The sequence below is a fragment of the Lolium rigidum genome, chromosome 1 (assembly GCF_022539505.1).
Source record: "Lolium rigidum isolate FL_2022 chromosome 1, APGP_CSIRO_Lrig_0.1, whole genome shotgun sequence".
Classification (NCBI taxonomy): Eukaryota; Viridiplantae; Streptophyta; class Magnoliopsida; order Poales; family Poaceae; genus Lolium; species Lolium rigidum.
Window position 1 is genome coordinate 232964372 of NC_061508.1, and position 16148 is coordinate 232980519.

Sequence of the window (16148 nt, forward strand, 5' to 3'; positions counted from 1 at the left end):
AGGTGCGGGCACTATTAGTATACTATGCATGAGGCTTGCAACTTGTAAGATATAATTTACATGATACATATGCTTTATTACTACCGTTGACAAAATTGTTTCTTGTTTTCAAAATAAAAAGCTCTAGCAAAAATATAGCAATCGATGCCTTTCCTCTGCGAAGGACCTTTCTTTTACTTTTATGTTGAGTCAGTTCACCTATCTCTCTCCACCTCAAGAAGCAAACACTTGTGTGAACTGTGCATTGATTCCTACATACTTGTATATTGCACTTGTTATATTACTCTATGTTGACAATTATCCATGAGATATACATGTTATAAGTTGAAAGCAACCGCTGAAACTTAATCTTCCTTTGTGTTGCTTCAATACCTTTACTTTGATTTATTGCTTTATGAGTTAACTCTTATGCAAGACTTATTGATGCTTGTCTTTAAGTACTATTCATGAAAAGTCTTTGCTTTATGATTCATTTGTTTACTCATGTCATTACCATTGTTTTGATCGCTGCATTCATTACATATGTTTACAATAGTATGATCAAGGTTATGATGGCATGTCACTCCAGAAATTATCTTTGTCATCGTTTACCTGCTCGGGACGAGCAGGAACTAAGCTTGGGGATGCTGATACGTCTCCGACGTATCGATAATTTCTTATGTTTCATGCCACATTATTGATGATATCTACATGTTTAATACACATTATATGTCGTATTTATGCATTTTCCGGCACTAACCTATTAACGAGATGCCGAAGAGCCAGTTGCTGTTTTCTGTTGTTTTTGGTTTCATAAATCCTAGTAAACAAATATTCTCGGAATTGGACGAAATCAATGCCCAGGGGCCTATTTTTCCACGAAGCTTCCAGAAGTCCGAGGGAGAGTCGAAGTGGGGCCACGAGGTGGCGACACACCAGGGCGGCGCGGCCCAGGCCCTGGCCGCGCCGGCCTGTGGTGTGGGCCCCTCGTGACGCCCCTTTACCTGCCCTTCCGCCTACATATAGTCTTCGTCGCGAAACCCCCAGTACCGAGAGCCACGATACGGAAAACCTTACTGAGACGCCTCGGCCGCCAATCCCATCTCGGGGGATTCTGGAGATCACCTCCGGCACCCTGCCGGAGAGGGGATTCATCTCCCGGAGGACTCTTCACCGCCATGGTCGCCTCCGGAGTGATGAGTGAGTAGTTCACCCCTGGACTATGGGTCCATAGCAGTAGCTAGATGGTTGTCTTCTCCTCATGTGCTTCATTGTCGGATCTTGTGAGCTGCCTAACATGATCAAGATCATCTATCCGTAATTCTATATGTTGTGTTTGTTGGGATCCGATGGATAGAGAATACTATGTTATGTTGATTATCAATCTATTACCTATGTGTTGTTTATGATCTTGCATGCTCTCCGTTATTAGTAGAGGCTCGGCCAAGTTTTTGCTCTTAACTCCAAGAGGGAGTATTTATGCTCGATAGTGGGTTCATGTCTCCGTGAATCGGGGGAGTGACAGAAACCTCTAAGGTTATGGATGTACTTGTTGCCACTAGGGATAAAACATTGATGCTATGTCCGAGGATGTAGTTATTGATTACATTACGCACCATACTTAATGCAATTGTCTGTTGTTTTACAACTTAATACTGGAAGGGGTTCGGATGATAACCTGAAGTGGACTTTTTAGGCATAGATGCATGCTGGATAGCGGTCTATGTACTTTGTCGTAATGCCCAATTAAATCTCACAATATTCATCATAGCATGTATGTGCATTGTTATGCCCTCTCTATTTGTCAATTGCCCGACTGTAATTTGTTCACCCAACATGCTATCTTATGGGAGAGACACCTCTAGTGAACTGTGGACCCCGGTCCATTCTTTTACATCGAATACAATCTGCAATACTTGTTCTACTGTTTTCTGCAAACAATCATCATCCACACTATACATCTAATCCTTTGTTACGGCAAGCCGGTGAGATTGACAACCTCACTCGTTTCGTTGGGGCAAAGTACTTTGGTTGTGTTGTGCAGGTTCCACGTTGGCGCCGGAATCCCTGGTGTTGCGCCGCACTACATCCCGCCGCCATCAACCTTCAACGTGCTTCTTGACTCCTACTGGTTCGATTAAACCTTGGTTTCTTACTGAGGGAAACTTGCCGCTGTGCGCATCACACCTTCCTCTTGGGGTTCCCAACGGACGTGTCAACTACACGCATCAATCATGTGATTCAAGTTGTAAGACAATATGGTTTGTAATGAATGATGACTATGATATTCAACTATTATGCCTCGCAACAACAATATTCCTGGGATTGCGATGAATGACATAATAGGCATCTGGACTTAAAAATCCGGGTGTTGACAAGTTGGTATCAGAGCCATTGTTTGACATTAGGAGACCCTAGTTAGAATGGACGTCTGAAAAACTTAATTTCAAAACAAATGAAGTGAATATTCGTGAAAAACTTATTCTCACTCTTATCCTTGAGATCTTTTTCAAAATGAGAATTTCATGCTCTACTTTTTCTTTGAGAACTACATAAAACTTTACACACTTGACCACTTCTTTAACTTACTCATCCTCCTTTCTCACAGATGGAGTACAAATGGGAATTCTATCAGTTTGGTCACGGAGGAAACCTGATGTTCGAGAAGGATTTGAAGCAACTAGTGGACTATCTAGGACGCCCGTATCCAGAGTTCTTCGGAACACCCCTCAACAATCACTCCGGAGGACCACCTCGGTGGGAAGTTTTTGCAGATCTATGAAGAAAGCTTGGAACCCCGGTATGGGAAACCATATGGTTTTCTGTAACGGGAAACACCTGGAAGGAAGGACTAGTCAGAGCCATGCAAGAAGCAATTTCCCGTCTGTGTGGACAAAATGAGAACAAGATTAAGAACACCCGCTTCATCTACTACCCAAGACATGACCCCATGGGAAGACCGATGACCATGCCCCCGCACACGGAGATGAACCACTATGTAGCCCACCTCGACTTCATGTTGTACAAGACCCGCAAGGAGTTGGACAACGCCCTCGCCTCTCGCCAAGCACATTACCCGTGAAGACGAAGTATCCACCCTAAAAGGAGTAGTATCACCCCGGCACTTAAGTAGGTGTGAGTTGTATCAGGATCCCCTTGTATCGTAGAGCGAATGAATGGTTCTTTAAACCAACGGTGTGTTAGAATTGTAATGTGTGATGTTTGGTATGAATGAAAAAGTGTTGCTGGTTTTTACCCCCTCAACACTACTCAAGTTTTCAAGTTTTGAACTTCGTGAACTTTAATTCAAACAAACCGTAGAAATTTCCCTCTTACCTTATCATATCCTCCGATGTTCAGATGGCCCCACCAACCCGCAGTGCCAACCAAGACGCCATGATGCTGATGCTAGAGATGATGATGGCCGACCGAGAAGCCGAGAGAGCTGAACGCCAAGCCAACATTGCTGCCCTGCAGCAGATCGCTCAGAACAACAACGGCCATGGAAACCACGACCACCCTGGGTCAAAACTGAAGAACTTTCAGAACACCAACCCACCCATTTTCAGCAAGACCGAAGAGCCCCTCGACGCAGATGACTGGCTCCAGACAATGGAGAACAACCTCGAAGTTGCGGGAGTTGAAGCCGCAGAGAAAGTACTGTTCGCCACTCACTACCTGTCAGGCCCTGCAAGAGCCTGGTGGACAAGCGCCCGCGCAATGAATGCGGGGCAGATGATGACCTAGGAGGATTTCAAGCTGAAGTTTAGCAAGTACCATGTGCCCCAAGGACTGATCAAGAAGATGAGAGACGAGTTCCGCGAACTCAAACAAGGAAGGATGTCCGTGGTAGAATACCGCGACAGATTCCTCACTCTGTCAAGGTACGCCCCGGACGAAACCGACACCAACGAGAAGCGGAAGGAGAGATTTCTGAACGGACTCCACGACGAAATGCAGACTGTACTGGTCAACATTCCCTTTGCTGACCTAGAAGCCCTGGTGGACTCAGCCATCCAGATGGAAGGGAAGCTTCACCAAGCCAACGAGAACCGCAAACGCCGGATGATGAACCAGCATGGGTCTAGCAATACCCAGAAGTACCGCAACAACTCAACTGGAGGATATACTCCAAAATACAACAAGCCCCCTGCTCAGAATTACCGCCCAAACTACACCAACAACCACGGAGGACCCCCGAAGCCCGGAGGCAACAACAACAACAACAACAACAACAACACTGGTCCGAGGACTGGAAGCAACGCCATCCCCGTCACCCCCAAGGACAAGTCGACCATAACTTGTTATGAATGTGGAATTGTGGGACACTACTCCAATGAGTGCCCCAAAAGGTTAGCCAAGATTGTCGCCAACACCGCTGCACCTGCTCAGAACCAGCGCCGCTTTGCTGCAAGAAGGAACCAGAACAACAACAACGGCCGCCTCTACAACATGACTGCCACAGGAAGCACCTCAGGACATGCCAAGTATGTTTCCCTGTTAAATCATATCGCCCAATCTCTCTTAGGAACCTAACTTTTCTTAAAATCTCGGGACGAGATTTGTTTAAGGGGGAAGGGTTTGTAACACCCCAAATTTCAAAACAAAGAGAAAATGAATTTCCTTTTTCCAAAAATGAGAACCAACAAAAACTTTTCTTACATAGAGTGCTATGCATACTGCTCATACCTAATACTTGTGTTTGCCATGATGAGTGTTCTTATGCTTATGTGATAAACCCTAACCAAAGTGATCAAGTGAAGATCACAAACCAAATAAAATAAAAGAGAAAGAAATCAAATAAGAAAAACCCTAAACCCTAACCTTCTCAAAATTCTTTTGGACCTATTTTGAGAAACCAAAATAAAAAGAAAAAGACATATGTGGCCTTTCTTACTTTGCTAAATGGTGGTGAACCATTGCCAAACTTGCTAAACCCTAAACCTCATCCCTCTTGTCATCAATCTTTGAAAAAACAAAATAAGAAGAAATAATCTTAATTAAGAAAAAGGCATATGCAAGCCTATGGCTACTTTTTGCAAATGCTCCAACCTTGATTGTTGACCTTGGTAGATGATTTGAAATACATCAACACACTCAACAAAGTACTTACCAACCAATTCAAGTGAGGAACAAAACAAAATCAAACATATGCATAGAGGCATATGTGGCACTTAGCCAAAATATCAAATCTTGACCTAGGCACTCCCATTTCCTCAAAATGGTTTGAACACTTTACCCAACTCTTTCTAACACCAAATAAACCTCACACTTGCTTAAGTGAAGCAAAGAAAAAGAAAAGAATAAAAAGTAGAAAATCACAAAACCCTCACATATGGCTTATGCCATTTTTCCAAATCTTTGACCTAGACCAATTTGGCCTTCACCATTAGTTTTCCTATGATACTAAACACTTATTACAACTTTTGGAATCAAAGAAACACAAATCAAATCAAATTCAAACTCAAATTGTGAGCACATATGATATTGGCCAAATCTGCCATTTATATTCTGGTCACTACTTTGAGCCTCTGCAATTCAAGTTTTTCAAACTAAACTTTCTCAATTCTTTGCATGTCATCCAAGACCACATCAAGGTGAACAACTTTGGTAAAGACCATCATGCCAAATTCACTTTGTATAAAATTCTATGCTCATGTAAAGTTGGAACTTTTTGTTATGTGGAACAATCTCACACTTAGCCAAATTGGCAATTCTTTGATTTTCTAAATTCCACCACCACCTCTCATTCTCTCTGGTCATTTACAACTCACTCAAACACACCACTTCCAAATCTTGCCAGCTTTTGAACTCATTTGAATTTGAACAAAATTTGCAAATTTCAAATAGGGAACAATTCAACACTATTTCAAATAGTGTTCTACTCAACCCTAACCTGTCCTAAACTACTCTACATGGTCCCTTGGTTCCCTCTCTCACTTAATGCGGCATAGTAACCCTAAGAGGAGAGGCTAGCCCACATGTGCATGGCCATGCCGGCCATGTCGCCACCATGCCGAGCCACCCCTCCTCTCCTTCCTCTCCACCCCTGGCCACCGTGCCCTAGCTCGCCACCTCGCTCATCTACCTCGTCTAGCACCGACAGCATTGACGTAGACGCCATATCCTCGCCGGAGAACGCGCGCCCAGAACGCGCCAGCATGCCGCTCGCGTCGCGACCATGCACGTCGCGGACGCGCACTGGCCACGCGCCACCCCACCAGCACGCCATCGCTCTGGCCCCGCTAGCAACGAGTTGAGCATCGCCGTGACACCTCAGACCCGCCAGACACGCGCTCGACCCGACCTCGGACCGCCGCCGCCTGGAGACGACGAAGAAAATCCCGTAGACGCCGCCGCCAGACATGGAAGCAAAGCGAGCTCTCCAGACGCCGCCCGACCAAGCTGTCGCCACCTCTAGCTTTGCCTGGACGAGGAGAACACTGCTGCACCCTCGCCTAGCCCCAACACTCACCGGAATCGCCGCGAGCATGTCGACCTTGCCACTGCCCCGCAGCACCCAAGCTTCTCTATAAATAGAGCGTTCCCTGGATGCCATTGAGCACACCAATCCATTCTCCTCCCATCCCTGCTTCTCCTCGCACCATTAGCTACCTCAATCGAAGCCGGAGCAAGCCCAATCGATCGATCGAAGCCGCGGAAGCCCTGGTGCAATCGCCGTTGATCCAGGCCTCCTCGAGCGATGCCACTGCTACCAGCTTCTTCCCCTTCATCGACAACCTCGCCTCGACCACCGCCGCCGCTCGCCGGACCTACGGTTAGCCCTCCGACCCCCTAGGCTCGCCGCGCTAGCAACCCTCTCTCGCCGGAGAAGACGATGCACTGGCACCGTCCGATTCTGTTTTAATCCAACGCCTCTGGTTGATGCGTACCGATTCGGCTTTGAAGAGTCGCTGACGAGTGGCCCCCATTCTGTCAGGCGGCCCACTCGCACGAGCTGCGTTGCTGGGCCGTTTCTCTCCTTTTCAAATCGTTTCAGCCCACTTCGTTTTCCCGCCGGCCCGTGAATTCAAATCCAGTTTAATTAATTCAATTCAAATTCAATACTGGCTCCAACTTTGAAAATTCATAGAATCTGTTTGGCTTGGCCAAATTTAACAAATTGGATATTGTTGGAAAGCTAGTGAAAAGATCTACAACAAGCCACTGGTCCCACCTTGAGATCTTCTGTAGATTTAAAGTGACAAAAAGATGAAGGCAGGGACTTTTGCACATTCAATTAAATCTTAAAAATCAACCAAAATAGATATTTAGTTAATTCCAACTCCTATAGCTCGCATTTAACTTACACTAATTGTTTCTGCAATAAATGGTGTGGTCACTTTGTATGATCATGCCCTAGTTTAAATAATGGACAATATGGCTAGTTACTTAAGTGATATTGTCCAAAACTATTATGTAAATCATATGAAGTATTTTTACTTCATTTAAATCTTGTCCCAAGTGATTTCATATGATGTTTGAACCCCTGGTCAAATACACTTATATGAAATACTTGGAGATTTAAATCATTTGTAGAATTATTAAATGGTATGAGGTGGTCTACCTCATTTAAATCATTTTCTCAAATGATGATAATGAATGGTTGACTTAGGTCAATATAAGTTCATGTATGATTGTTTGAGAAATTAAATCTTAAGAAGATTTCAATGAGAGGAAATTATTTCTCAAGAACCCTATGGAAACTATCATTTACATATGTAATGAGAGGAAATTATTTTTCCTCAAGCAACACAACCAATGCACCCTAATTGAATTAATTGTGTGCTTAGAATAGTTTGTGTGAATATATGTGATGTTTGGAATAGCCATTGAATTAGTGAGTAATTATACTCGTATTGAAATTTAGACGCTAGCACCGGAGAATACCAAGAAGAGGAAGGTTGCTACCAAGAGGAGGAAGAGGAGAACTTTGAGAACTACCAAGGCAAGCTAATATTCTTGCAAAGTGCAAAGCCCCTTGGGGCAAGGCACCATGATTCTTACCTTTCTTACCATAAGCCTATCCCAAGTTTCTACCTTACAAGTTTTTACTTGTTTATTCAAAGAGTTGCTTTTATAGTTAACTTTGGTCAAAGTGAAAGAAGGTTACTAGAGTAGTAAAGTTAGTCTCAGGATAGCCAAGTTAGATTAGCACCCCTCATGATTAGTGCTAGTGCTAAATACTAAAACTTGACTACTCTAGATGGGAACATGTGACTTTGAAATGAATTTGAAACATTGGAATGATGAAGTCATTCCATTGAATGATTTTTGAAGGTGAATACGACCAAGAGAAGATGGTGATTTTTGATATAAAACTGATATTGCTTTGAATGCGATACCTTTCCAATATTGAGTACCCCCACAATACCTGATTATGGGTAGGGCTTAACTGGAAGTTTATGCATCTTAGTATGGGTTCCCTCTGAACACACATCATAGGGGTTATGCCGAGGCTGCCTCCGTTGTTGATGAATGATGTGAATTGAGGTGAATTGTACGGCCAAGCCCTGTGCGGTTCCCGGGTTGACGGTTGGTCTTCACTTGGGAGGCCAAGCTCATGGGGAGAGGTGCTCATACTAGGGTTTGTAAGTGAAAGGTTATGGTTGATGATCCGCGTATCGTGTTACGATGATTCGGGGAAATCCCGACGGATGAAATCAAATGTTGTGGCACAAGTGTGCAACCTCTGCAGAGTGTAAACCTATTCGAATAGCCGTGTCCACGGTTACGGACGGTTGGAAAGGCCATACAGCTTCCGGTGTCTAGATTCTTAAAAATGTTGGTGAAATGAATGGTGAAGTGGTGACTTGACTTTGAATCACAACAATGTTGTGGGAATGACACTAATGTTCCCACTTGAGTTAGTTAGCACATGGTTAAGTCTTTTCTCAAATACTTGTGAACTAAAATTGGCTTTATGCAAATAAACTAGAGCTTAGCACCCCTTACTAGAAATGTCTAGCACTTACACTAGTATTAGTTTGCGATTACTTGAAGTACTCACGGCTTTGTCCCTGGCTATTCAAATGGCCAGAGTATGAAGATGAACAGAACTACCAAGGAGATGACCAGCAGGACGCCTACGACAACTAGGAGTCTTCCGACGTCAAGCGTTGGCATGTGGACTAGAGAGTCCATTTATCTTTACGCTTCCGCTATGAACTTGTGTTTGTTCGTTGATCAATAGATCAACTATTTGTGTAATATGGATCATGTGATTCAAGTTGTAAGACAATATGGTTTGTAATGAATGATGACTATGATATTCAACTATTATGCCTCGCAACAACAATATTCCTGGGATTGCGATGAATGACATAACAGGCATCTGGACTTAAAAATCCGGGTGTTGACATGGTGTTGGGTAGGTTTCGGTGAACTGCAGTAGCGGTGGGGATCCATATGCTTCGTGCATTACTCCTGTCGTTCACGTGGATCAAATAAAGGAGATAGATGGTGATCCTAGTGGTCTTCATCCATCGAATTCTTTCGAATGGCATGTTGTCGATCATTCAAGAGCTGGCCACCGACGAGTTCCGGATTACCTTTCCTGAAGTTTTCATGGATTTCGTTCTCCTCAACCGCTGGTGGATGAGACCCGGTCGTGGACACCCGCAACTTTCAGCCTGTGAGGTTTCATGGGGATGTGTCGCGTTAAGCTCTGCTTCTCATTAAACACCATGGGACATGTCGATATCTGCGATTTCCACGGTGTTGGCAGGGGCAGGAATGCCAAGACGACTAAAATATCAGAAGGTATTGGTGGACACAGAGTCTTTCAGTGGATGAAGACATTGCTTTACACTTTGGCGGGCGCGGTTGCAGGGTGTTGTTCCTATGAGCCTACAGGTTGATGCTTTGCAACGAGGACCATGGTGAGTGGAAGCGGCAACACTTGGGGACTTCAGTTTGGGTGGTGCTCTTTGAGTACCGAGTCTCGATGTCCCGTGGTGAACACCTAAGGTCTAACCTTTCGTTGGTTTTACCTTGCAATGTCATCTCCTTGTTGAAGGCATTGTTTAATTTTTTTGGATTTGCTCCAAGCTGAAAATCTACAATCCTTGATTGGGTGACAACAGCTCTTGTACATTGTTCTCTTTCTGGAGACGTTTCTTTTGGAGTCCAGATGCTCCTAGAGGTCGATCATTGTGGCAGGTTTTTTTTCTTTCTTTGTTTTTTTATTTTTGATTGTGTGTATTCTTAATATCTCGACCAGGTATTGAAATTATGTTGGTGCATATGTTAGTTAAGTGTATCAGATATGTATAGGAATATAAAATGGATGTGACTATTTTTCAGTCGACTGAGAACTAACTTCCTTCCCAGTCGTGCGCGGCGCCTCCGCCGCTGCGTCCCCCTAGTTGTGCACCGCGCCTCCGTCGCCGACGTGCCCGCAGATACCGCCACCAGTCGCCGCCGCCACTGACGTGCCTCACGCCCAAAGCATGACTCTCACGACGAAGAGCGGCCACGCCGCTGCTCCTCTCCTGCCCATGGCCTTGCTTCTCCCCCCATCGACCCAATAAGACACGCTCTGATTTTGCCCATGGTGGCCCGGAGTCGCCCAACATTGCGGCCGTTTGTAGGCGTCGTCAAGGACAGTCTCAAGGCCCATGGTCGGCACTGCGGCCGCTTGTTGGCCGCCGGTGTAGGTCCAAGGCGTTCTGTTGCTTCGTGTGATTTACAACATGGCCGAGTGGTGCTACCAAATGCTCCGGCGGATGCTACCATGGGCGGGCGGGGATGCTACCATGGGGCGGAGCTAGGTTGATTTTTGCTGTATTCAAATTGCTACAATCTTTCTACCATTTTGCACAAAACGCATCAGTTAGTTATGTTGATTTGCACTGAAATTGTTTTTGCTACAACTGTGATTTAATTTTGCTACAAAATCGTAATGTTTTTGCTACAAGCACTCCGGTGAGGTTGGTGAAGTCTGTGTTGATTTCTCCGACGAGGATTGTTTTGCTACAATAGAATAATTTTTTTGCTACGAGGTCTCGGACGAGGTCTCCGGTGGCGTGTCCGGCGAGCTCAGCCTTTTCTTTTATTTCATAGGTGAACCGTTTTTTCTACACTGAAGCAAAAGCGGAGATATTTTTTGCTACCCGGCAGCAAAGTTGGGACAAGTCTAATCCAAGGGTCAGAACGATTCGATCGAACGGCTAGGAACACGGGACTGGGAATTCTAATCCCCGGGGGACGCCCAACAGTTTTCATTTTTTTTTTAGTTGCAATCTCACTACTTGCAACTGAAAAACCTCTCAATTACAACTTAACTTACAACTTACATGCATCTTATATTTACTAATTGGAGACTCCCTACAAGCACCCACGTTAATCCTTGAAAACTACCTAAAAATAACCATCAGATCTAAATCATGCGGTCCCCATGACATAACAGAGCTCAGAGTCCCGTTTTCGTGAAAATTCGTTTACATCTACGTTACTCTTCTCTTTCTAAAAAAAAATTAGAAACCGATCTAATTATCCCCTTCTGTGCCATCCAGCCGAGCGTACTCGATCTAGCCTTCATGGCGATCCGGCCGAGCGTACTCGATCCAGCCTTCATGGGAATCTCCTCAACTTCTTCCGATTGATTTATGTTACGGCGGTGTAACATAGAAGGCCACCTAGCTGATTGATATGAACATGCATGCTCCTCGCTAGCTGTCAGGGCCACAGTACGCGGCGTGCCGGATATATCTGGTGCAATGCTGGATGGAGCTGAGATTGTTACCGCTAATCACATGTAAGTAGTTCGGTTTCTTTTCCCAGTTGAATTCTTGAGCTGCACGACCATTATTTATTGAGCAGTTCACCGGATGCATACCTCCACTTAAGGTCAAAACTGTGATGATCAAATTGCTGCATGGTAGGATCCCTTCTATTGTGTTGTCGCCTGTGGGTATATAAGGAGGCAGTTGGTGCTGGGAATTGGTACTAGATTGGTTATATATATTAAACAGTTAGCTATGTAGTTCGTGCGATGCAAGTGCAAAACCATAGTTTCTAGAGAATACATCATGGTACTAGATTAGTTATATTTAACAGTATGCTATGTCATCCGTGTGATGCAAATGCAAAACCATAATTTCTAGAGATTAACCTCATATGTGGAGAAAATAATAACTATGCTCATAAAGTTTACTACTCCATCTGTTCCGGAAAAAATATCATAAATTTGTCTAAATAGAATCAAAATTTAGATAAATTTGCGACACCCTTATCGGGACAGAGGGAGTAAAAATCTTATTTATGGTTTATTTTATTTGCACACCATATTGCCCACCATAGTTGCACACCATAAATTTCGAATATGAAAATATTATTTGCGAAACATATTGTATTGCCAGTATATGTAGCAAAAGAAAACATTTTTCATGGTAACATAATTTGCATCAATATTTTTTGTAAGGCTCTTCTGGTTTCAAATATAAGGATGCATTCTCGAGTTAACTATTCGCTCCGTCTCGAAATAAGTGGTTCAACTATTTTCAGATATGAATATATCTATGCTAAAATAGGCCTAGATGCGGATGCAAATCTAAGCAGGAAGGACAATAATTACAGTTCAAGGACATAACTTATCAGTGAAGGTTAGTTCCACAACATTCATTTTTTTAAATTTATATCCAGATTAATACTACTTTCTTAGAATATATTTCTTGCTTGAGCCCTCCAGCTTTCATATAGTATCTGCAATCGCATCAGAAGAATTCGGCAGGTCCTTCGTTCTTCGTACATACTCTCTCTATCCATAATTAAATGTACGTTTGGATATGTATTAAGTTAAACATTGAACAATTTCTTAGAAAAAATAGTAGCAATTATGACACTAAATTTATATCCCTAGATTCATCTTGACATGTAGTTCAATAATATAGTAATTTGATATCACATATGTTACTATGTTTGTGTACAAATTTAGTTAAATTTAAAAATGTTTGAACATACAACTTATTCTTGGACGGAGAGAGTACATCTAATGTGCTACATTTAATTCCAACATGTGCTATGAAATGATTGATAATTACCAGGATTGGTTCATGTTATAAATCATAGGGTGAACTAACATTGCTATGCGCCGTGTCGTTCAGGAATATTGCCACAACGCACAAACTGCTCTATAGGAGTATTCACTACGTACTTACACATATGAACTGATCAATTTTGATAGTTCGCTCTTTCCATTGTTTGCATTTTATACTTGGATCAACTGCTTTAGTACGTAATGAGTTCCTTATCTCTATGCATTTCAAAATGGCTAAATCTCAAGCCATATAGTTCTCAACCCACATTTTATGCGCATTTGTTTTTCAAACTTCTGTTATTTGTCTCTAATATATTTTCCCTTGGTGAAAATAGCTTATTATCACTGATTGTGAATATTTCCTACTCAAAGTTGTATTGAAATTCTTAGTGTTTTAAAGGCTTAATCTGTTAATTTCTCTACAAAAAAATATTGTATGTTTTCCTTATCTGTAACAGCGACACTGATGCTAGCTTTCAGGTTAAAATGATGGCTATCAAACATAATTTAGTTTGTTTTTCGAGCTTATAGCTACGAAATTTTCTCCCTGCTCTATTACCACATAAACTAGGCTGAAAATTACATGATACTATCTTTTGTGTGTTTTAACCGGTCTGCCGTTTTAGATGGAAGTAACACAACTTGGCTTTGCCTTTTGTCTACCAAAAATGAAAAAAGAAAAGATCATTTCAAACTGAGACACATAGCTTGCCGAAGACTACTACAATTGTACTCAACCATGGGACGATGTAAGTAAATATAACCATTCATTAGTTACAGATACAACATGGACAGTATTTGTTCTGCTGTAATCATACGTTGTCATAAAATGTACATGTTGCGCCAAATTTTAATTAGTAATGTAATAAGGAAGAGTATTTTCTACAAGAATATCTACATTCATTCATAATCTTTAATTAACTAAGGGCAATAATATGGATCACAATTCAAGTTAGGCGTGCCAAAATAAGACCAAAATAAGAATAAGTTATCCATTGTTCTATAACTTCACCATTTTAATTATCAATATGCCTGATGGGACAATATGATGACGCAACTAAAGCATGCCAGATTATTGTACTAAATAATTTTAGTATATTTTTGTGTAGGATATGTAGCCCGTGCGATGCACGGGTTGATGACTAGTGAATCATAATTCAAATTAAATGATATAGAAATTGACTGACCACGACAAATCCTAAAGAATGAGTGCCGGGACGGCGAAGAGCCGTTCGTTTGCCACTGCCGAGTGCCGATAGGAGGAAGCAACGCCACCAAGCTAGGGAATCCGACCGCCGGCATGATCGAGCATGTTCAGTTTAGCAACTACACAGCCTAAGCAGTTGCGTTACGTTGCGCTGCAATGCGTCATTCTCCATTCCTTCACGCCTCGCCCAACCCAACCCAGCCTAAACCAACACTGCCAGCCTAAGCAAACACGAAGCCACGCAAGAACAAGCGGCCCAGCAATAGAAAACCACCACGCACAACACGCGGATTCCTCCGTCATTCACCTCCGATCAAGAATCTTCTTCGCACGTTCCTTCCGTTGATCTCGCACATGCATCACTAGCTATCTCGTCTCGTCTACTATTTGATTACAAGTATCTCCGATCCGATCCAATCCACCCACAAACCATCGATCATGGAGCTAGCAGCTGCTTCTTCTTCCTCTGCCGTCAGGCAGCGGTCCACCGCAGCAGCCTCGCCACTGCTCCAAGATGATCAGCTGCAGCAAGAGAAGCAGCAAGTCGCAGAAGGTGGCTCGCCAGCGCCACGGTCGGCGCTGTACCAGGCGCTGACGTCGACGGCGAGCCTGGCGAACCTGCTCCCCACGGGCACGGTGCTGGCGTTCCAGCTCCTGGCGCCGACCTTCACCAACCATGGCGCATGCGACGCCACCACAGCGCTGCTCACGCGGGGCCTCCTCGCCGTCCTCGCGCTCTCCTGCCTCCTCGCCTCCTTCACCGACTCCCTCAAGGGCCCCGACGGCCGCATCTACTATGGTGTCGCCACGCCTAGGGGCCTCTGGCTGCTCGACTACCCGCCCGGCGCGCCGGCGCCCGACACGGCAAAGTACAGGCTCGCGTTCATCGACGCCGTGCACGCGGCGCTGTCGGTGGCCGTGTTCGGGGTGGTGGCTGCCAGGGACAAGAACGTCGTGGGGTGCTTCTACGGCCCATCCCCAGCCAAAGAGACGGCGGAGGCGCTGGACATCGTGCCGCTCGGCGTCGGCGTCCTATGCAGCCTGCTCTTCGTCGCGTTCCCCACCAGGCGCCACGGCATCGGCTACCCGGTCACCAATGGCGCCGGTGGCGGCAGCATTAGCACCTGAATGGATTGAACTTAGTTAATTACAAGCCTATACACAAATCTCATCATTGTATCGATTCAAATTCTTGCTCAGTTGCTTCTTCGATCGGTTCTGGAATGCCAGTGGTCCGATTAAATGTCAGTGGTCTGAATAGATTGAACTTAGTTACAAGCGCATACACGAAACTCGTCAAGTACTGCCTGCTCAAAGTAGCAGTACAATATAAGGGCATTGTATCAATTCAATTCTTGCTCTGTTGCTTGTTCGATTATGAAATGTCAATGATCCTCCCTTAAAATTGTTTTAGTTTGACTATCAACTTGTCTGGAAAAGTACGTTGAACGAACACCTATCGCGAACACGGAATCGAGCGAGGCGACAAGCTCATACCGAATTGGGCCACCCCACACGGGAACAGTTGACGCGAACGTTCACTAGTAGAAAAAGAGGCTTCCGTCCAGCCCCATTAGTCGCCAAAATATAGGAACCGCGACTAATAGAGTCTTTAGTCGCGGTTCGGGAGGCGAACCGCGATCAAAGGCTTGGGCCCAGGACGCTCGGTGGCCAGCTGGTGGACGGGAGGAGTTTTAGTCGCGGTTGGCCTGGCCAACCGCGACTAAAGGTGCCCGAAGGCCTTTAGTCGCGGTTGGCCTGGCCAACCGCGACTAAAGCCCCACCCCTATATATACCGTTCAGCCCACTGCACTTAGCCATTTGGTGCCACTTCTCTTCACAAACTTCACAAGGGGGTGTTAGGTTTGCTTTTGGCTCCTTTTATGCACACAAAGTGTTTGATGAAATGCCCCAAGAGCATGA

At 44.3% G+C, this 16148-nt stretch overlaps 1 protein-coding gene across 1 annotated transcript; it reads left to right on the forward strand.

Annotated features, from left to right (window-relative positions):
- The first annotated feature begins 14571 nt into the window (after nt 1-14571).
- Nucleotides 14572-15353, forward strand: LOC124656015 (protein DMP3-like). Its single transcript, XM_047194832.1, has one exon. It carries the CDS (start codon nt 14664-14666, stop codon nt 15351-15353), a length of 690 nt encoding a protein of 229 aa, XP_047050788.1. The 5' UTR covers nt 14572-14663.
- The last annotated feature ends 795 nt before the right edge of the window (nt 15354-16148 follow it).